Source organism: Manis javanica, chromosome 7 (genome assembly GCF_040802235.1).
Source record: "Manis javanica isolate MJ-LG chromosome 7, MJ_LKY, whole genome shotgun sequence".
Taxonomy (NCBI): Eukaryota; Metazoa; Chordata; class Mammalia; order Pholidota; family Manidae; genus Manis; species Manis javanica.
In genome coordinates, this window is record NC_133162.1 from 14818978 (window position 1) to 14841011 (window position 22034).

The window sequence follows — 22034 nt, forward strand, 5'->3', positions numbered from 1 at the left end:
AAAAACAACAAAAATAGATGGATTTCTCTCTTTTACTTCATCTGCATCAGCTCCAAAAATGAAAAATAATACATTAGAGTAATATATAGTTATAACCATATTTACAGCCCAGCAATTTCAGCCCAATTTTCAGCAGTAACATTTCATTAGAATCAAACATTTCCCAGATGATTTAAAAACACAAATGAAAATGTAGTACTTTAGAAGCTTTTGTGAATATAGCTCTGACTTTTATTTTCAAAGAAAAATGAGATTTAACACTAAAAAAAAAAAACTAAAGAAATGTCCCCAAAGGTTCTTTAAAAAAAAAGGAAAATCAACCTGCTGTACACATTAAATAATTGAAATCAATGAGCCTTTTAAGCCCTTAGCAATGCATGAACCAATTGGGGAAAGAAATCTAACACTTCATGCATTTAGGGGATTGCATTAGGAAGACTTTTAGTCTTGCTTCTGCTTTTATAAATGCAAATGTATGCAGAGCAGACAGATTGGGATCTGTACAATTTAGCAATGATCGAAACTTGTAATTTTTGAAAATGGGACAGATGTCCAAACTAGTTATATTAAAATGCTTCTTATTGACTAAGAAACCAAATAAACAATCAAATTCCACCTCCTCCTTCAAAGGGAAACACATAAACAATTCCATCACAAATTAGAATAAGTTATATACCACCTTGTTTCTTCCACAGATTCTTAAAGTTGAGAGGCAGCTCAGGGTAGTGGAATAAATATTTCTGGTATGTATCACTGCATTACTCATCTTCCTGTCCCTAACACACAGAAATGCGAGGAAATGTTTCCCCATTCAAGGACTAGAGATGGACTAAAGGTTAGAGATCAGCTAGGTCTCTGGTTCTATGTACTATGCTCGCCTTGAACTACAGACAGGAAAGCAGCCCGAATAGGAAGTAAACAGTCAATAAATATGTGCTGAATGAATGCCATCTTACTGTTTCACTCACTTGAACCTGCTGAGTGTTCACATATTCCCACACTTGGAACATCATGGCTCCGAAGGTTTATCTGATGATGTTGAATGTCTAGAGTGTGCCAGGCACTGGGGATATGAAGATGAAAACATAGCGTTTGCTCAAGAGCCCAGAGTCTTGGGGGAAGACAAGTAAATGGAGTGCTCAGTATGGTCATGAACATATGGATGAGGTTCCATGGCAACAAAGAGGAGGATGGGTTAATTCTGACTGGACCATCAAAAGGCTTCATTACTATAAACTTTGAGTCTTAAAAAACTGCTGGATGCACAAGGGAAAAAGCCACCTTCTGCACAGAGATTAAGTAAGCTCCACAGCACAGAGAAACAACTTGAGGGAGTGGGAGGCAATGAGTTGCATGCATTCAATCAATCTTCACTGAAGAATGTATATATGCTAGGTAAGGTGTGAAGACCAGGGATATAGTAAAAAAAATAGTACTTGCCATAGTTTATTCTGTAGGTACTAAGAATTTAAACAGAGGAATGACATGATGAGCCGTGTTTCAGAACAGCTGCTCTGGAAGCAAGGTGGATAATGGCATAGGGAAGAGGCTGGAGGTGAGGAAGCCTAATCATGGCTCCTGCACCTGCCCAGGTAGGAGATAATAAGGGCCTTAGCTAAGACAGAGACCCTGGGGTAGAAAAGGATGCCTGGTCATGAAACAGACTCAACCAAACTTGTCCACCATTCAGCCCCTGCTTCATTTTTAGACAGCTTCAATGGTTACATTACAGGGTCCATCCTTACACTGAGCTGAAATCAGTCTCATTCCAACTGCCATTTTCTGGCCTAGTTGTGTACTCTGGAGAAATTCAGACATGACAGGTCACAAATATTGGGTCTGTGTTCACGCTTGATTGCCATCAGTGAAATTCAGACAAAATATATTCCTCCAGCAAACAAAACAACAGAGTTAGGGCCTATATTCCCAAATGCTCCTTAAATCTCCTACCCTAAACGTTCACCTGCAAGAAGGTGAAATGGGATCTGGAAAAGGAGAGAAGACTTAAAAAAAAAAAAAAGACTTATTTTAAACTTTGGCTTCATAGATGTTTGCTGGGTTTCAAATCACTTTATGCATTACCCCTCTGCAAGAATTTCAAAATCAACAAAGAGGAAGTGTTTCTTCATTCAAGAGAACAGGATTTGGTCACTCCAAAGGCACCTAGACCTCTGCGATGGTCAGTGTCTTCCATGAGCAAGAGAGAGCAGTGAAGGAGGTCATTTGCTAGCGGTTCAACAACCCTGCCCTCTGCTCTTTCACCTGAGAAAGTCTACCTCCTGAAGCTGCCACTAGAGGCCTAACATTCTAAGAATTTTCCTGGATTTCCACCTAGTTGTAGAAGAGTCAGTCCTTCAGCTCAGCCCGATCTACATCGCCAGAGCATGATGGGTAACAGCGGTGTTTATGCGCACCCTTGCAGGCGCTGGCTGCCCGAGTGGCGGCGAAGGCTTTCCCGAAGGGAGACCAGGCATTAATGCGCTACTGAAGTTTGTTCAGGAAAATTAAAATTTTTTACTCTGGAAGTCTCCAAACACAAGTAAAAGTAAAAAGAAGAGTAAAATGAACTCATATTACCATCCTTCAGATTCGGCATTGTCAGTATTTTGCTACACTTGCTTCACTATCCATTTTTTCCCTCGCTCCCTCTCTTCCACTCCCTTTTCTTCCTTCCTTTTTCCCTTGCTGTTGTATTTTTAAGTAAATCTCTTACATCATGTTGCTCTACCCCTATATTTCACAATAACAAATGACATTTTCTTATACAACCACAATACCATTATCTCACCTGCCCAAGTGAATAAGTATTCTCTGTCATCACCTAATTCCTGGTTCCCAGGGAAGTTTTAGAAATCTTAAGGATTAATATTTCCATTGCTTCTCAGGGGAAAGCTATGCCACAGACAGCCTTAATAGACTATCAGGAAATTTTTCTTTATACTCAGCTTAAATTTTTATCCTATTACTGCATGTTATGCCCCCATGTATTTTGTTAAAAAGTTAATCTCCCTTTTGAATGTTTATACTTTGCAGATATTAGTATACATTTAGCTTGCTTTTTCCAAGTCTTTGCTTAGCTGAGCTATACATATTTAATTCTTTTAATATCCCCTTATTAATCAGTGCCAGCAGCCCCTTCATCGTTTTGGAGCTTTCCTTTGAACCTCATCCAGCTGGTTTCCATAAGCGTCGGAATGAGGAGCCCAGAACCAGATGCAGTGTTCCCAGAGCAGTCTCACCCAAAGGAAACTGCTCCTGTCTCTTCTCTGAATGCTCAACCCCAGACCACAAGAGCCTTATTTTCTGTCATATTATAACAGAAACAAACGTCTTGTTTTCTGCTCTTACTCCATTACTTGTTGGCATCACACCATGTTTCATTCCTCCCACTAAACATCTGTGCTTCAGATCACTTTTCTTCAGATGTAACACAAACAGCATGTAGGAATCGGAAGAGTACGGAGGCCCGGCTCTGCCACGCTGGCTGTGTGACTCTTGGCACGCCACTCCAAATTATTCACCTAAATGACAAATACTGATGCTTCCCACTTAACAGGATTGTCAGAGGGCCAAATGAATGAGGTAAATGGAAGGGGTTTAGTAATTTTAATGGGGTGTGTGTGTGTATGTGTAGATAGGTATATACACATACATATATTTGGTAAACTTTAGTACACTTCATATACAAAAGATGAACATGTATATTCTCTTAAGACTTTTTCTACTTGCATCAATAGCCTATTGCATCCTTTAATAATCTTTGCTTTCAGGAAATTCTGTTTCAGCTCAATTCTTCCCACCAAAACAGTATCTTATATGGCATCTTTGAAATGTACGCTTTGAATACAAAAACTATGAGAGCCTCAGATTTATCTTTCTCTTACCTTATATACCTTTTATGTTCCTTACATAAATCAGGTATATGGTATTTGCTTCTGTTGCGATTTGCTAAGTTCTAAGAATCATGCTACACACTTTACTTAAATGATCTAATGTAGACTTCTTAATTTTATGAAGTAGATACTCTTAATATCCTGTTTACAAATGAAAAAGCTGAGGCTCAGAAAAGTTCATTAACTTGCCTAAGGTTAGTAGCTGATGTTAAGCAATAGAGCTTGGAAAACCTACAGCTTAAGAGCCCATGCTCTCAACCAGGAGCATGATTTAGTATTTCAAATAATAATTGAGAATCCCTAACTATAGATTAAATTCAACAACCTACTATGTGCCAGACACTTTGGACAGAAGTGAAAAGGCATGGTTCTTTCCAGGAAGCTCACTGTTTGGTCGCAGAGGAACTTGTGGCTGTTGAAAGAACAAAGCATGGTAGTCACTGTCATCGTAGGCAGTTACACCAACTACCCAACACCCAAGAAAGTGCTACTCTCATAGAAAGAATTCAGATTCATTCCCTTTAAGAAAAACTTTGATGGCTATTGTTAATCATTTTTTCCTCCAGTTCCTTGGCCCTCAACAGTCTAATAAATCACTGAATACCATCAATTTTCCTTTAACTGTCCATTCAGACATCCATTATCTGACAATACTCTAGTTGGGAGTTTTTTATTACCTCAGTCCTGGATGACTGCACCACACCCAGTTCAAACTGGGCTCTCTGCCTCCCATTCTCTCTTCAGTTCTTGCCATACATCACTATCACTGCCAGATTCACTCTTTAAAATAAAGCTTCCATATGAACAAGTCCCTCCTCTGGAGCTTTACTCAATTCTGGCTTACACAGCTCCAAGTGATGTAATGCCGACCTGGCTTCCCAACCACATATTGACATAAGTGCTCGTCTTCGTCCAGACCACTCTTTCCTGACTGAATACGCCTTCCACTGAACACTGCATGTTTGCTGCAACTATTCTTCCCCCGGAACTGCTCTTCTCTCTTAGCTCTTTGAATATTATCTATTCCTCCGGGCCTTCCTTCTCAATGAAGCTATCCTGGTCACTGGCCATCCTTTCTCCCACTCTGTTCTCAGTAGAAGCTCAACAGATGTTTGCAGAAAGCAGTTGTTGCTCCATTAAACATCACTAGCACTTTGTGGCAATATACTCACTGATATTTTTGCATTGTCTTGTACTCTTACCTTTTTATGTGTATATTTCTTGAGTTCCCATCTGAAGTATGTGGAAGCTTCTCAAAGGCCTGGACTTCAAGACTTCTTTCGTATGCTATACAATTTTTCCCCACACAAAGGCACTTGTGAATATTTGACAACTGACATATTTAAACTGTATAGAATAAAATCACCTAGTCATCACCTTAAATGACATAGCCAATTGTGAGCCAAAATATTAATGACTTAAGATATCTGACCTCTAAGTCCCACCCTTACTAATGCATTAATTTGTAGTTGGAAAAAAATTACTTTTCTTTTCTATGCCCTAATTTTCTCACCTATAATGGAAGAATTTAAAGCCAAATAATTTCAAAGCACCCTGAATACACAAATGCTAATTTATTATTAAATGCTTTGCCATTAGTCAGTGGATCGATAGATGATTTTCTAAGGAAATAAAATTAACTACAATGTTACGGTGTTGCAAGTCAGTTAAGTTTATCTAAATACTCTTTTGGGGAGTTCCATTTCTAGCAAAAACAGTGGACAAAATAACCTCAAAACCTTCACAACTATAAAAGCTGGAAAAAAAATATAAAAGCATTATTTAAGGTTATGTTTCCACTTAGGATGTAGAAATTCCAAGAGGATGTCAATTCCACCCCATAAGCAAGAAAAAATGGATAACTTCTTGAGCCCATCAGAGAGCTGAGGTTGTAAGGCAAAATGAACTCAAAACCATATGGCCTAAATATCTACCATTTAGCCCTTGATGGAAAAAGTTTGCTGATCCCTAGTCTAAAGCAATAAAATAAAAACAAGAACAAGAATTTTTTATAAACTCTATTATAGGATTTATAACATATGTAAAAGTAAGATGTGTAGAAACAGCTTAAAAGATAGGAGATAAGAAATGGAAATAAAATGATGTAAGGTTTCTACATTATATATGAAGTAGTACAATGAAGGTAGTAAGTTAAAGATGTATATCATAAATCCAACAGCACACATGAAGGAAATTTTTAAAAGATATATAACTAACAATACTTAGATATAATGAGCAAGGTCATGGAATACTAAACACTCAAAATGGAAAGCTAATCAAGTGCCCACCACTCAGTAGAATGGATAAATGGTATATTCACACAATAGAATACTAAACAATGAGAATAAATTGCCTAGGCAACATATGAATCTCACATATGTAATTTTGAACAAAACCAGAATAAGAGAGTATATATTGCATGTTTCTATGTATATAAAGCACAAAAGCAGACTAAATTAATAATCTGTAATGTGAGAAGTGGTTACCTTTGGTGATGGAGGGCGTGTGTGGCTAGTGATGGGAAGAGAACCTCTGGTTGGCTGCCAGTGGACTAGTATTGTGTTTTCTTGATTTGGATGCTGGTTACATGCGTTTGTTTTGTAGAAATACATCAGGCTATATACATTTATTTATGTTATGTGAAATTTTCTCTGTAAGTATTAAATATTGGTAAAAGTTCTATATATAAACATACATAATTATATATAAATATTTATAAATATAAAAATGTATTAAAATTATAAATATATAAGCTATATATAAATTAAAACCTGACAAAAGAACAAAACACAAAAAAGATTTTCAAAAAAAGATAATGTTCTCAAAAATTTTAAAAACACACTGATTACTGAAAGCAATATATAGGTAACTAAACAGCAAACTTTAACAGCAGAAGAAAGATTTCAATATTTGGAAAAGAGATTCAAGGGAATTCCTCCAGATGTAGTACACACAGATAAAGAAATGGAAAATATGAAAGAGTAATTAGACAGAATAAATATAAATCAAATAGGACTGCTAGATAGAAGAGATGCAATATTAAGAGAGACAAAGGATGAGAATTTCAGAATTGATTAACTATGAAAATTCGGGTTCATCAAGAATGAATTTCTGAACAGAATAAATGGAAATTACCTACATTCAAAAACCTGCTATTTTAGTGTTGGAAAAGTTCTTGGAGATAAGACTAGTCAGTCCATCCCCTTTTTTTCAAAGATAAGAAAAACTGAGGCCCGAAAAGGTTAAGTGATTTGCCTACATCAAAAAATTGATTAATAGTAGAGACAGAAATAATCCTAATATGTTGTTTTAAGGGTTATGGATAAGAAGAGCAAAATATAATTTCTGACTTCCCCTTTCCTACTGGTATCACCATTTATAACAGCAATATGAAATACTCCTTTCCATACAGTATTTAACTCAAGTTGAAAATATGAAGGTATATTGATTCAAGTGCCATGTAGTACTATTTAACAAATGGTATTTTAATGAATGATTAGGCCAAGCTAGAGCCAATCACACATGCCTTAAAGAAATGGTTTCAAGATAAGTCTTCTATTTAGATTTAACTACTAGTCCATTATAATCATTTCAATGCATAAACTTTGTATCTATTACATTCTTCTATTTGAATGTTTCAACATTTTCCAGTGATTTTTGAATTACATTTTTCTATTATATACATCATGATATAACATAAATTATTTTCTTGCTTTGAAACAGAACAATTCACCACCTAATTGAACCTCTAAATGTCCACTGTAAGTCTGATACAAATTTCAAACTGTTCAGAGGCATAAAATGTACTGAAGACCTGATATAAAGCACTCTTATACAATGAATCGTTTCTGATGATGGATCAGTAGCTTGTAGTAACTCAGGTATTTAAGATGAAAGATCTAGTCAGTATAGGAAAATGTGAGTTCAGCCCTTATTCAAATTTTATAATTTTTAACTAGCAGAGAGCAAATCTGTATTATTTTAATGCTCATGGATTTTAAAACTATAAGTAAAACAATTCTCTGACCACTTCTGATGACTTTTAAGACAATAATGTTTTTCAGAAATACAAAAACTTAAAAGTGTCAAAATGAAGTAATCTGGTATGTTTCAGGTTGGAACAGTTTTAGGTTGCTAATACATCTCTTTCTTATAAGTAAAACAAACGTGTCATGAAGCTGTAGGCCTAGGAATACATAAGGCACAGGAATTTCTTTAATATTTTGAATTAAGTGAGAAAGGCAAAACAACAATTGGTACTTAAATACTAGACTTTCAGGACAAAACTAACTTGTTTTATGGCCGAGTCTTAAACTTTTCAGGGCATGTTGACCAGTTTCACCTGCTTATGAGAATTAAGAATAATATTTTAAAGTTTAACATTTTTAAAACTATTCATACACATAAGTCTAACAACTATACAAGGGGAATAATTATTAAAATTAGCAAATTTAGTGAAAATGAAAAATGGAAACAAATTTAAAAAACAATAGGTCATGAAAATACTTCTACCCAATATTTACTGAAGTAATTCATATAATTTATAAACCATTAAGCATTTATTTATACATACAAACAAGGTATATGGAAAAGTCACACAAAAGCAAATTAGAGCAATTTTGAACTTTTCTTATACTTAATAAATTAGCAACAGCATGTAAAATCCCCAGCCAAAGCTGTAAACTTTTAGTGAACTGATATGCTCAAAAGGTGACAATGTAAAATGTTACAATTCTTTGCGAAAGCAGTAAGGCAAACAAATTAAAAACCATAAAATAGTTCATATTACCCCACTTAATAATCATATCCCCAGGAATTTATCCTAATAAAATTGAAATAAGTGTTCATCAATAGGGAAGTAGTTTAAATAAACTAAATATGAAATGACTGAATAATAATTATCAAAACTAATACAAGTAGAGTCAGAAATGAAATTTTAAAATAGCTAGTTTAAGAAGTATAGGTGTCTTGAGACTGTAATTATATGAATAAGAGAAGTATAGGTGTCTTAGGACTGTAATTACATGAATAATAGAAGGGAAACTAGGAATACAAAATTCAAGTGCTCAAGTCCCTGCATCAGGATGGTGAAGATTATGGGTAATTTTTCCACTAAGCAAAATTTTTCTCAATGAAAAGAAAAAGATTGGCTACCATTTTATGAAGTCACTTGTCTTTTCAAATAATTTTTATTCTTCTTCACTAGTAGATTATACAAGTCAATGTTTAAGTTGAAAAAGAGAGTAGAAATGCCCCAATTATTTTCTAAAGACTGAATATTCCTATATTTAGACCTTAACCGGTAATGCATAAAGACATGCTATAACCTGTATCATTCCAGTCGAGGCAGTCCCTGAAACTTTTGGTTGACACAAACTGCATAGCACTAGATAAGAATAAATTATAAACTTTCAATTTATAGCTTTGTGTTTGGTATTTTATTAACACATCAAGGTATTAAACTATTTTCCTATTATCTTGCATCATACTAAGAACTAGTTTTAATATTTTTATTTAAAATATGTTGCCAATATGACGAAAATGCTCTACTGAAGCATAAACTTTTTATATTCAGTTGTAATTAGGTTGACCACAAATAAAATCATGTTAGTTTACATGTTTACAAATTTTCAAGTTAGACATTGCAAGCAGGCAACCACCTTTAAAAGAAAGGTAATCCATAACAATTTTAAAACTCCTATTTTATGAAAATGTTAATGATTACTTCTTTTGAAACTATATTTATTTGAATAAATAAACCAAGATTTGAACATTTCTACAGACTGACTGCATAATTATATTGCTTTCCCATAACAAAAATATGAAAAGCACTCATTACATATGAAATTTCCTATTTTATAATATAATTATGTTTTCAAAAATTATGTTAAAGAGAGGGAACTTTCATATGTTATTTGAATGAAAATGTTTGAGAACAGCTGTTTTTAAATATTTAGAGCAAAAGAGACTGGAAATGCAGGGCAGCTATCTCAACATTTATAAATATCATTCGAAAGGGCAAACTAAAAAAACTGTGTCTTGGGGATTAATACCCTATAAAAAGGTACAAATAAATATTAAAGAACAAAGAAGTTTTTCATTGAAGACACATTGTTTTGTTTACTTTTAAAAATCAAGTTATTTAGTGACTTGGTACAAGGGTAGTTGTGCTGATGAAACTATCAGGAAAAGATATAGCTGACAAAATATAAGCCATAGGTCTGTCCTCTAAGTTAATGGTAGAGGTGAAGTTAATTAAACATTCAGTCTTCTATTTACATCCTGTTAGTGAGAGCAGCAATAATTTGGTTCACTTACCAATACTTACTATAAAAGTTTCTGAGCTTCCATTACTAATCTAAATAAACATACCTATTACCAAGTAAGTGCAGCTTTATCAAATAAATTTTCTTAATAATTGTAAACTTTCTAAAATGTAAGAAAAAGTTAAATAATGGTCTTTTCAAATATAGTCAAAGAATTTCATGTAATAATGCCACTAGGAAGCCAAAATAAAGTCAAAGTAACACTAGTTTAAATTAAGTTTTGTGACATAAAAGAAATGTATCATCTATTTTTTTCTTTGATTAGAAAATGTGCTCAATATTTTCCTGGCTAAGACTGAAGAGAGATCAAAACCAGAAAGCTGATTTTACTGAATCCCATCTAACTACACAATAAACATCCTAAAAGAACATGCCATAGTACGGCAAGGAACTGAACACCACCAAGGCTATTTATAATGTACATCAGGTAAATCGTTCACTACAGAAATTAACTGATGGACATTTTTCTTCATGTGGAAAAAAAAAGGAATAGTTGTTTGTCTTTTGCACATAGCTCGCCATTCTGCACACAGGATTCAAATGTCAACCAAGAAATGATGATAATTCCAAGCCAATCTTAGAATGTCTTAATTATATCATCTTCTCCCTTTGTTTCATTTAGAGTTACACATTCACAGCTCAAAACTTGTCCATTAGACTCCTCAGGTTTTGATTTTTTAAGAGCCAACTCTGCTGGGAGAAGAGATGAACAATGCTCAAGAGACTGTGCAATGTCACCGATCGTCCATCTGTCTTCAGGGAGGGCGTGCTCCTCTAGTGTGAACGGTCCCTGTCTGGTTCGGGTCAGCTCTAGCACATTGGCGCAGGAAGAGAGTTCTACAGCAACAAAAGGTGTAAAGAAAGGAAAATCCACAAGAAAAAGGATTCAGTACTTTGGTCTAGAAGTTTTCAAATGACAGAAGAACTTGCTTCAAACCTCTCAAAACCACCCCAAATCTAAAATTATAATAATCTAATACAAGAAAGAAGAGCCTTGAGATAAATGACTGAGTAGCAAAATAATATTTAACAACTCACCTTATAAATTGCTTTAAAGCCTATAAGGAACTTGCACACACTTTTCTTATTTAACCCATAAAACAACCCCATGAGGTAACCATTATTCTCACTTTACAGATGATGTAATATAATGTTTCCAGTGTCATGCTTCCAGCAAATGGTGGAGCCAGACCTGAAACTTCCTAGTTGTTCGTAAGACTATGGCTTCTGGTGTTTAAAAATTTGACTTGTATCAGTGAAAAACTTTAAGAAGGATAAATCTTTTTTAAAATCCCTACTTTGAGTCAAAATATTTTGTACTTGGAAAACCGTTGGTCCTTACATTCGTTATTCCCATCTTCATTTTCTGCTCCTCTCTCTCTCCTCTCCCATTACAAGCTTTTCACTGCAGCTGCCGATGCTGACAATGTGCGCCATAAACCTACAATGCTTCTAAAGCTGATGGCAGCAACAGCACAGTTCCTAAGGCCAGAACTCAGAGACACAAAAAACAGAAAATTCCCTCTTCCCCTCACAAAGGAATATTACTCTCTAAATGATAACTCATAATTCATCTCTACACTTACCTTTGCCAATGTCACTGACCAAGCTTCTGATATAAAAACCTCCTCCACATTCAACATCTGCAATGTTTACAGTGACATGGTAAATTGCTAACCTCCTATAAAATCCACTTTACATAGAAATGATGTCCCTAAACAAATGTAAAAATGTACTATGCAAACAATTGAGCGATAAAATATTTATGCGCTAAAACATAAATTATTCATCCAATAGCATATGTGTTTGTGAGATTGAAAAGTCAGTGTGGAGAAAGCACATAGCAGAAACTCATGAACACATTTTAAATTAACTGGCAAGTGATATCACTTTAATACTTCAGCCTTGCTCATTTAATAGGTTTAAAATAGTTAGAAATCTCATAGATAGCTTTACTATCATAAACTATGATTTTATAAAATATTTTCAGATTTGTTCACTTAATAGGTTTTAAACGGTTAGACATCTCAAGCTTTGCTATCATGAGCTATAGATTTTTTAAATAGTTTCGGATTTGTATACTTAAAGAATACAACAAACAAACAAAGAAACCCTTTCAGGGACAGGAATTATGTTTGGGGTAATGCTACATGGAGAGCTCAGCATATTTAAATGTTCTTTTGGAAATATTCCTGAAGAAATCATAAAGTAACTAAAATTACACAATATCCCAGAACTGAATGCATACATAAACATCTTTTTAACACAGTATATACAAGTTTATTGATTAAAAGCAAAGCCCTGGATTATTTTTATTCATTCACAAGACATCCTGAATTCCACACAAAAGGACTATATTCCAGCTGTTTACAGTCTTGACATACAAATAAAGCCATTTGAAATAATTAATGAAGACTCACTACCTGAGGATTTTAGCTCTTTTTATTTTTTTCCCCATCAGCTCAAGGTTGGGAGCTACTGCTGAGTTTAAAAGTAAGAACTAGGATCAGAAAGAGATGTGCTAACAACATTCTTGCATGTTTGACTCTGATGAAAAGACAACTCTTCTGGCCTATTACAACCTCCAGTGAACAGAAGTATTCACAACTTAAATGCAATTGGAAAAATTTGAATTTTCCTCGTTTTCATAGATAACATCTACCGTACCAACCCAGTGGCTGCATTTCCTAGGGATGGAGTGAAATACTGTCTAGTGTATTTTTCTCATTATTTGCCAAACACTTGAGAATCAGGAAACTAAAGAAAAGGCACTGTGAAATTAAGAGTAGGATCAATTTTTTTGTGTAGTGAAGTATAAGATACATAGAGAAAAGTACACATATCATAAGTATACCTCTTAAAGAATTCCTGCAAGGTGAAAAAATGGACATAAGGACCACACAAATCAAGGAATGGAACATTACCAGTCTCCTGTAAGTCTTCCATACCCTCAAAATCACTATTTGTCCCTCCTTCTCAGAAACAATGAATCAGTCTTCTGAATTCTAACAACATGGATTTAGTTCTGACTGTTTGAACTTTATGCAAAGAAAATCTCAATTAGGCATGCATTGTAAAAAAAAAAAGAGAGAGAGAAGGATCAATTTAAGGGAAACAGAATTTAGAAAAATGTTTTGATTCTTCATGGCTATTACATGTTCAGTACTTCAGTTACTATTTTCTCCAACTAGGAGATCATTAAATTTCCAAACAATAGAAACAAACTTTAATTTCTAACTTTTTTCCAAATATGGATTATAGAAAAACTCAAATTGATAACCTGAATTAAAATTTACCCCATATTCAAGAATACATTTTTGCCTTACCCATTATTTCCATACTTTCATGATCTTCAGTAGTAACTTATAAATGGAAAAATCACTCCACTTTTAGAATTTGTTATCCAAAAATTAAAAATGCTTTGTTTTAAAAGGACTTATGAATGTGCATTTTAAAACTGAAAGTAAACTGCCAGATACTAGTCAAAATGGGGAAGGTATCCATAAGATAATAACATACAAAATGTAAAACTATGAAACTATATACTCCGTACCTACTCTTCTCCATAGCGATCCAAGGTATGTCACTTCCAACTCCATGGTAAGATAATACAACATATGAAAACAGCCTATTTGTAAAGGCACTTCTGAACCTCATACAGCTATAGGTATTCTCATTAAATGTGTTACTAAAGGGGGGTTAACAATTCCTAACTTTCCTTAAATCAAACATTTAAAAAAATCTCCAATACCCTATGGTATGAATCCATTAAAATTACACAAAAGTAGCCACATACAAAATAAAGGTACATGTAAATACAAATAATTTTGAATTTCCCCATCGTACCTAATGTGAAAAACGGTGGCTGGAATTTTTGAAGGGAGAGACTGTATACTGTCACTGGCCTGGCAGGTTTTGCTTCCACTACTTCACCTCTCTTCATCAAAGTTGAAAGTCTCTGCCCATCTTTCTTTAATGCGGAATAGCTGTAAGATAAGAAAGGGAGAGAAGGAAGGTAGGAGGGATGAAGAAAGATAGAGAGAATAATTCCAGATTGGAGCATGGAAAAAAACATGAGTAATAGCCCTCTAAACTGAAAATCCTCCTAAAAAACAAACGAGTTTTTTCTTCTTCTCTACTTCACAATGGTGTCAGGAATAGTTCCTAAATATAATATAGCTCAATCTGGCACCCAATGAGCAATGTTGTCAATTTTATCCTTTAACCATCTTCCTGGAGATGGTTTATTCATGTCTTCAGTAGTCTTGCTCTGGAGTAAGGGCAGAACGCCCCTGGTCACAGTGATTTCAGTTATATTTACTTGAAGCAATTTCCATTACAGTAGTAATTCATTTTTATATGAAACTTACCAAAATATTTCTAAAAATCAAATAAACATACTCTACTTAATGTATCTTAGCTTTGTATGATAAAATTTTATTATACCAAAAAATCCTTGGAACATTCAGAGAAGAAAATTCTAAAATGGTTCATTATGATTAAATATAAATGTTTGATTGCTTTTAACAGTAATAATCCAAAATAATGTTTATTCATATCCTGCTATAATTTTAAAATATTTACATTTGAGGCAAAATTAAGAAGACACATTTCCCCATAGATATTTCAGTGTTCTTGAAAAAAAGAATACTAAATTCTAAAAGAACTATAAGTTATTATGACGCACCTTATAAACATTCAGTCATTTTTTAAAAAAATGATTTGCTTGAAATGGTAAAGTACATAAAAAATATGGAAAACTGTTAAGCCAATATTCTCATATTTTTAATAAAAGTTATAACTCTCATCATTTCATTTGTTGCAGAGAATTGCAGTGCATAAGGTTCTGGGCCAAAACGAATGGTCCCCAACACTTGAAAGGAAGTGCCACTGGACTTTGAATTGTAGTTGTACACCCATATCAGACAGGACTGGTCCCTTTACAGCAATTCTAGGAAAAATGACATTTCTGCACTCCAGAACTGTCCTGATTTGGGTAGATGGAATCAGTAAAACCAGTAAGTGCTGGGAGAGCATAGATGTCAGGCTGTGACAATATCCAGCGACAGAGGCCATATCCCACTACCTCTCAAAGAGGGTCAGAAGCTCTGCAACCTATCTGAACAGGCTCACCTTTACTTGATCATTTACTATGTCATATTTAAAACCTGTCTTGCCATACATAAAAGGCAATTAAAGTAATGTTAACCACTGGAAATAAAATTAAACATTTACTGAAATTCAATATTTGAACTTACAGGGGAGGTACTTGCATTATATTCCCAGTAAATTTCTGCAGAATGCCTTCAATATCTTCTTGTGTTATTTTATCTGCCAAAAATGAACAAAAAAAGTGACAGCCACAGAAGTACATGGGCCATTTTCATAGCACTGAAATCTCTGAATATTCCTACAAAAAGTTTTTCAACAAAACATATATAATAATGTAGGTTTTACAGGCTCAATTGTACCTTGTTGAGGTGAATAAAACACACATTAATGAGATAAAAGGGGGAGAAAGTCTTATATTGTCTAATATTAAGACTAGATTTCCTTTGCTTCAATTTCTTCCCCCAGTAAAAATAATCGAATCATTGTACCTGCATTTAGTTTGTTCTTACTATGGCCTTTAGAAGACCTGAAAAAATGCTGCATCAGCTGTAGAAATGGTCTTGCAGTGATCAAAATCAGGAGAGCAGAAAATAAGTAGAAAAAAATCCAGAAGTTCTCATCTAAGGTTCTACAGGCACAAATAATTGTAAATAACCTAATGTGGTATTGAAAATTGTAAGTATTAACCACATTTAAAACTTTACCTGTGGGATTTCAAAACTGTCCTGCGGTATGGTATAAATTTTACACACTTGCATTCACTTTTGTCCCCAAGTTGTATTCATCTCCTCGTTTCACTTCACTGCTCTTAGAATTTCTCATTCTCTTAAATGAATACTCTCAGTCAGGAGTCTGACTTTTGCCTCAAAAATAAGCCAGTGCAAATAGAGAATAAACATAGCAAGGACTTTAGCATGATTACTAAGCATTTTTAAAATAATGATTTTAGAAATTTGCATGCAGACATAAATAAACCTTTTAATATCTGTCACATAGTCATATTTTCAGCTTTTGTTTGTTACTCTTTCAAACAAAATGATGCAATATTAAAGTACAGTTCTATAACTTTACCAACTGAAAGCTATACCACACTGAAATTCAGTATTTGGGATATTTGTACTTACAGATGACTGTACATATTTCATATTCAATAATAAACTAATTATAGAAATATTCTGTAACTTGTTCAGCTCAGTCAATGGAAAGAAATTACACTGCTCCTTTTTCACTTTGTAAGAAATTTATTTTAATTTTTATCCTAGTATATACATGTTTCATTTGATTTTATTTGAACAATATTAAACAAAAATGAATTAATGTGCTTTGAATTACTGTTCTAATGCAGAATAAAAATTAAAAGACAGCATGGAATACTATGTCCACATTTCAATATCAACACAGCAAGACTGTCTTAACCTCAGTGTAACCTTGATCTTCACAAGCTGAACAAGAACAAAAGACCAGACTTTACTAGACTCAAACAGAGAAGAGCTACAGAATATTCAAAAGAATTTCTCCAACACCTAGCAGCTCCAAAAAGACAGTTCTCAGATGTCTATTACATTCACACTGTTTTTCAAACAGATGGAGCTTACGATATAGATGAGGATTTTTCCATGGAAATTTTTTGTTTTACTGCAACATTAAAATAATTACTGATGGCAGCCTTATTTATGTAAAACTTTCAAATCTAGAGATCCACGGCCATCACCATGCTGGAGATTGCTGAAAGAAATGACTGTTGAAAAAATTCAATAGTCCATAACTTAGCAACACATTTAAAAAATAAGACCAAACAGCTTTCTACTTCGGTAGGTTGGTCTCTTTACTGACATTCCTGCCAATGTGTCTCCTTTGTCCTGCTCAGTGGCTCTCTTTCACAGATATTCCCCCACACCAGATGACAAGATGTGCTCTTTCTCATTCTACTTTTGCCATAGCAGCTCTTTCTCGGACTTAATCTCTCAGGCATGTATGGTTTATGGTATTTATTCTGCAATTAATTACATACAATTTTTAAATGTTGCATACTATATACACATGAACGTACTATCTCACTGGTGAAGTTCTAAGCTCCTAAAAGGCAAAGACAGTTTTTCTTCTTATATAATGTACACAATTACAACAGCACTCAAGATACTCTTGCCAAATTTAATTTGCTGAGAAATAACAGAATCTCAAGGGCACTTTAAAGTCTCCTAGGCCAATTATTCATCTGATGTTTGATTCACCAGACTGAAAACCTATGCAGCAAGTTCTTTTACAATAGAAGTGAATGCATTATTTTAGAATAAAAGTGAATATAATATTTACAGAGCATGTAGTGATGTGTGCTGGCTATATCTAAAACATGATAGTTGTCTAATCCAAATGATAATCATTGTCCCTATGACATAAGAATAAAGACTCCTCCAAAGGGCTTAAAAAGAATTAAATCTCTAAAGCAAGTATAACCAGTAACTAGCCAGAAGTACTTTGGTGATAGAACACGGGTATGATACCAGTGCCACAGGACTGGGTAATTATTCTTTGGTTAGCAAATCAATACATCATCAATCTGACAGAATTCATTTGAAATTAATCTTTCAAGATTATTCTCATAAAATTAATATATACAATATCATGTTATACACTATTTGCTTAAATAATTTGAGCAAGTTTTATTTGCTTAAAATTTAAGCTCCTCCAGTGAACTTACGATGTGATAGTTGAAACTTAACTGAACTATGAAGTTAAAAGCAATAATGGGCCATGATAAAGTAGCTGTTACTCAACAAGCCCTGTTTAATTGAAAAATATATATATAATATGATAAACAACTGTTTTTGACCATGAGACAACAGGCAGCAAGAGAAGGGAAGAGACAAGGCGTGGCTCAGGACTGCGTGCTTGTGCTTGGAGGTGCTTCCTGAACTGGGGTGCAGGGAGGGGGATCCCGAACGAAACACTGTGATCTCACTAGACAGAAATCGGGATTCGGGGAAGCAGCAACAGCTGGAATCTGAGAGAAACAGATGTCTACAGGGGTCCATTTGAGACTCTGGCTAAACTCCAAGCTGCGCATGTACACAGTGAGTAGCCACAAAATTAACCAAAGAACTGCTACCAAGACAAGACTAGAAGATGTTTGAATTCGAACCAACCCAGGGCACTGGACAGAGATGCCTGAAAAGCCATCTCTTAGGAGTAAGGCTAATTGAGACCTAGAAAAGTCTAGTTTCGACCCACCCTGACAATGAATCTACACAAAAGCTACTGGAATTCATGAGTTTAACAAGGTTGAAAGACATAAGATCAACATACAAAAAGCAACTTAATTTCTATATAGTATCAGCAATGAACTATCACAAATAGAAAATTTTAAATATAATGTAAAATAGTATAAAAAATATGAAGCATTATCTAGAATGACACACAAAGTAAAATATATTAAGTTTGACATTTAGTAAAGAAATCCAACATGACTAAAAACCTTCCTAACAAACGAAACTCCAGATGTCTACCAGTATATTCTATCAAACAATAGAAAAATAATGCCAATCTGACACAAATTCTTCCAGAGAAGAGAAGAAAAAGAGAATACTCTCCAGCCCATTTATGAGGTCAGCATAACCCTGATAGCAAAACCAATCAATGAGGACAGTAAGAGACAGGAAAAGCAAGAGGGTAATCTCATTTACAAAGATGCAAAAATCCTAAACTAAATATTAGCAAACTAAATCCAACTACTTATATAAAGGATAACTTATTATGATCAGTTTGGGCTTATTCCAGAAATGTAAAGTTAGTTAATATTTGAATAAGGAGAAAAATCAATAGATAAAGAAAAAATATTTGATAAAATTTAATGTCTGCTTGTGATTTAAAAACAACAGCAGCAGCATGTTAGGTATAGATAGCCACCTGCTTACGGTGGTAAGAAATCAGTTAAAAAAAAAAAGAGAGAAAATCTGTAAGAAAAAAGGTAGGAAGACTTGTTCTTTCAGATTATCAATATTTATTCTAAAACTATAGCAATTAAGATGGTTTGGAATTAGCACAAGGATAAATAACAGACCATATAGAAGGAAGTGATAGATTGTACATGTAATATGAAAGGCAAAGCAATAAAGCTTCTAGAATATAGGAAAATATCTTCATGCCTTTGGCGTAGGAAAAGTTTTTGTAAACAGGGCTCCACAAGGACTAACCATAAAGGAAAAGACAAGTTGAACTAAATTAAAACTAAGAACTTCTGTTTTTCAAAAGATAAAGTTCAGAGAGATAAAAGACATGCCACAGAGTAGAAGAAAGTATTTGCAACACATATAGCCAAAAGAAGAGCACATATCCAGAATATATAAAGATCTCATAAAAAAAAAAAGAAACAGGCAACTCAATAGGGGCAGAAAAAAAAAAAACAATCCCAGATGGGCAAGACACCTGGACAATACATGAAAGAAGATGGCTAAGGAGCCAACAAACATAGAATAAAATGCTGCATCCCATTAGTAATCAAATTAAAACCACAATGAAATGCTACTACACACTTAGCAGAATGGTCAAAATTAAAAGTATTGTTATTACATGTATTGTCAACAATGTGGATGGAGCAAGTGGAACTCTTACTTATTGCTGGTGGTACAGAAGAGTTACACAACCACTTTGAAAACTGCTTGATAATTTCCAGTACAGTAAAATACACACTTATCCTCTGACCCACCAATTCCACTTGTTATATATCCAAGGGAAATTACTGCATGGGTCTACCAAGACAGGTTAAAATATGCACAGCAGCTTTACTCATAAAGCCCCAAACTAGGGGTCAATCCAAATGTCTCAACAGGACAATGTGTGTGTGTATATATGTGATATTTTCCTGTAACCTAGGAGCTTTACTGCTTTGCTTTCATATTACATGTCTGCATACACACATTTTATGTATATACATATACATATACATATACATATACATATACATATTCACATAGTGTGGTATTCACACAGTGGCACACGCACAGCCATATTAAGTCCAAAATACTGAGCCATGTAACAAAATAGATGAATCTCAACAAATACAGTAAGTGGAAGAATCCAGACACAAAAGAGTACATACTGTTCAACTCTATTTATATAAAGTTCAAAAATAGACAAAACTATACTTTTGTTTTAGAACTGTCACCATAGTGTTGGAAGTTAGAAGAGCAGTTATATGCGGAGTGGTGGCTAGAACATGACATGAGAGGGGTTTCTAGGAATCTCCTATTTCTCGCCTGGAATGGTAGCTGCATGGATGTTTGCTTTTTGGTAGTTCATTGAGCTGTAAATTTAAGTTTTGTTCACTTTTTAAAATTGGGGTAATACTTTATAATAATAAGGCTTAAATACAAACAAAAGGCACCATAAGATGATTGCTACCCAGCTACACACTAGCCCTACTATAGCCTGTGCCCTATTCATTTAAATCACAATTTGAAACCCACTTCAACTCGTCATCTTCCTCCAGGAAGTGTGGGCAGCCAAACCGCAGTTCCAGAGGGGCCATTCCCATTACACAGAATTCAGCCACCTCCACCTGAGAAGACCTGGTAACATCCTATCTTAGGACTTGGGGGTTGTAGTGCTCAGAATAAGAGGAGTAGCATGAGAAATCACTTTCCTTTTACTTTTCTTACCCCCCAATAAAACAGACACAAGATTGGCCTACATCTAAGACAGGCTGAGAAGCCATGGTCCTAGTATCTTGAGCTCAGTGGAGAAAAGATGAGCATGATGAAGCCATGTGTCCTGGGACACCAGCAATGGTACCTGACACTTAACACCTGGATAGGGATGAGAAAGCAGCAGAAGGTTAGGAAGATACTGTGTCTCTCCTGTGACTTAGCTGCAGCTGACCTTTGGGAATGCCTTTATTGCCTTATTTATTCACTCACTAAATGCTTTATTCTATATACGACACATTGTGCTGAACACCAAAAATACAGTGAGGACCAAAAGAGACATGGTCTCAGTCCCACAGCTTAGGGATTAACGTGCGAGTATGTATTTATAAATGGTGAAAAAGGCTGTTCACGATTAAAGGAAGGTGTTACAGAAGAGAATAACATAACGGGAAGTGAAGGGCCCCCACCAGTAAGATGGCAAACTTCCGGCTTCTCTTCAGGGTCCTCGGTTCCCACCGGCACCACCTGAAGCCCAATCACCTCTCGTCCCACTCCCAATCCCAGCACCTAGTCAACAGCCACCAGCCCCATAGAAGTAACACCACAATCACCCCATGCCCCTTCCTATATAATCCAGCACCTTTCCCTAATAAAGCGGAATTCTCCAGTGAATTGCTGCTGTGTGTCGCTCCTTTCCTTTCATTGGTGCCGAAACCCGGGAGATGGGACACCCCAACTGGGCCCTGTCTTCCCCCCGACACCAGCAGCAGCTTGCCCTCGTCCTCTTTTTCCGGTGCTGGCTCATCACACTCACCACTCCTCTCTGGCCTTTAGGTAAGTTTTTCCCCCAGAGTGGGCCACTCTTCCCCGAGCTATCGCAGTGCCATTGACCGTGATCATCCGGCAAGGCCCTGACGCTCGGGGACGAGGAGGGAACTCTCCCCGCCTCAGGCCTTCACGGCTGCAGCGGACCCTCAGGCCCCTCCTCCGACAGCCATAAATCCCCGCCTCAGGCCTTCACGGCTGCGGCAGACCCTCAGGCCCCCCTCCAATAGCCATAA

General features: G+C 35.1%; 1 protein-coding gene across 2 annotated transcripts in view; it reads right to left on the reverse strand.

The window, feature by feature from the left end:
• Positions 1-8433: 8433 nt before the first annotated feature.
• TRUB1 (TruB pseudouridine synthase family member 1) overlaps positions 8434-22034 on the reverse strand; it is a 37958-nt gene continuing 24357 nt past the window's right edge. Inside the window, exons 5-8 of one of the 2 annotated variants that reach the window (XM_017658073.3) lie at positions 15478-15550; positions 14066-14205; positions 11806-11862; positions 8434-11056 (exon numbers count right to left, since the gene is read on the reverse strand). In XM_017658073.3, coding sequence (XP_017513562.3) covers positions 10797-11056; positions 11806-11862; positions 14066-14205; positions 15478-15550 — 530 coding nt within the window. In that variant the 3' untranslated portion in view covers positions 8434-10796. The remainder of the gene's footprint in view (positions 11057-11805; positions 11863-14065; positions 14206-15477; positions 15551-22034) is intronic. The other variant, XM_017658074.3, reaches the window with a different exon arrangement.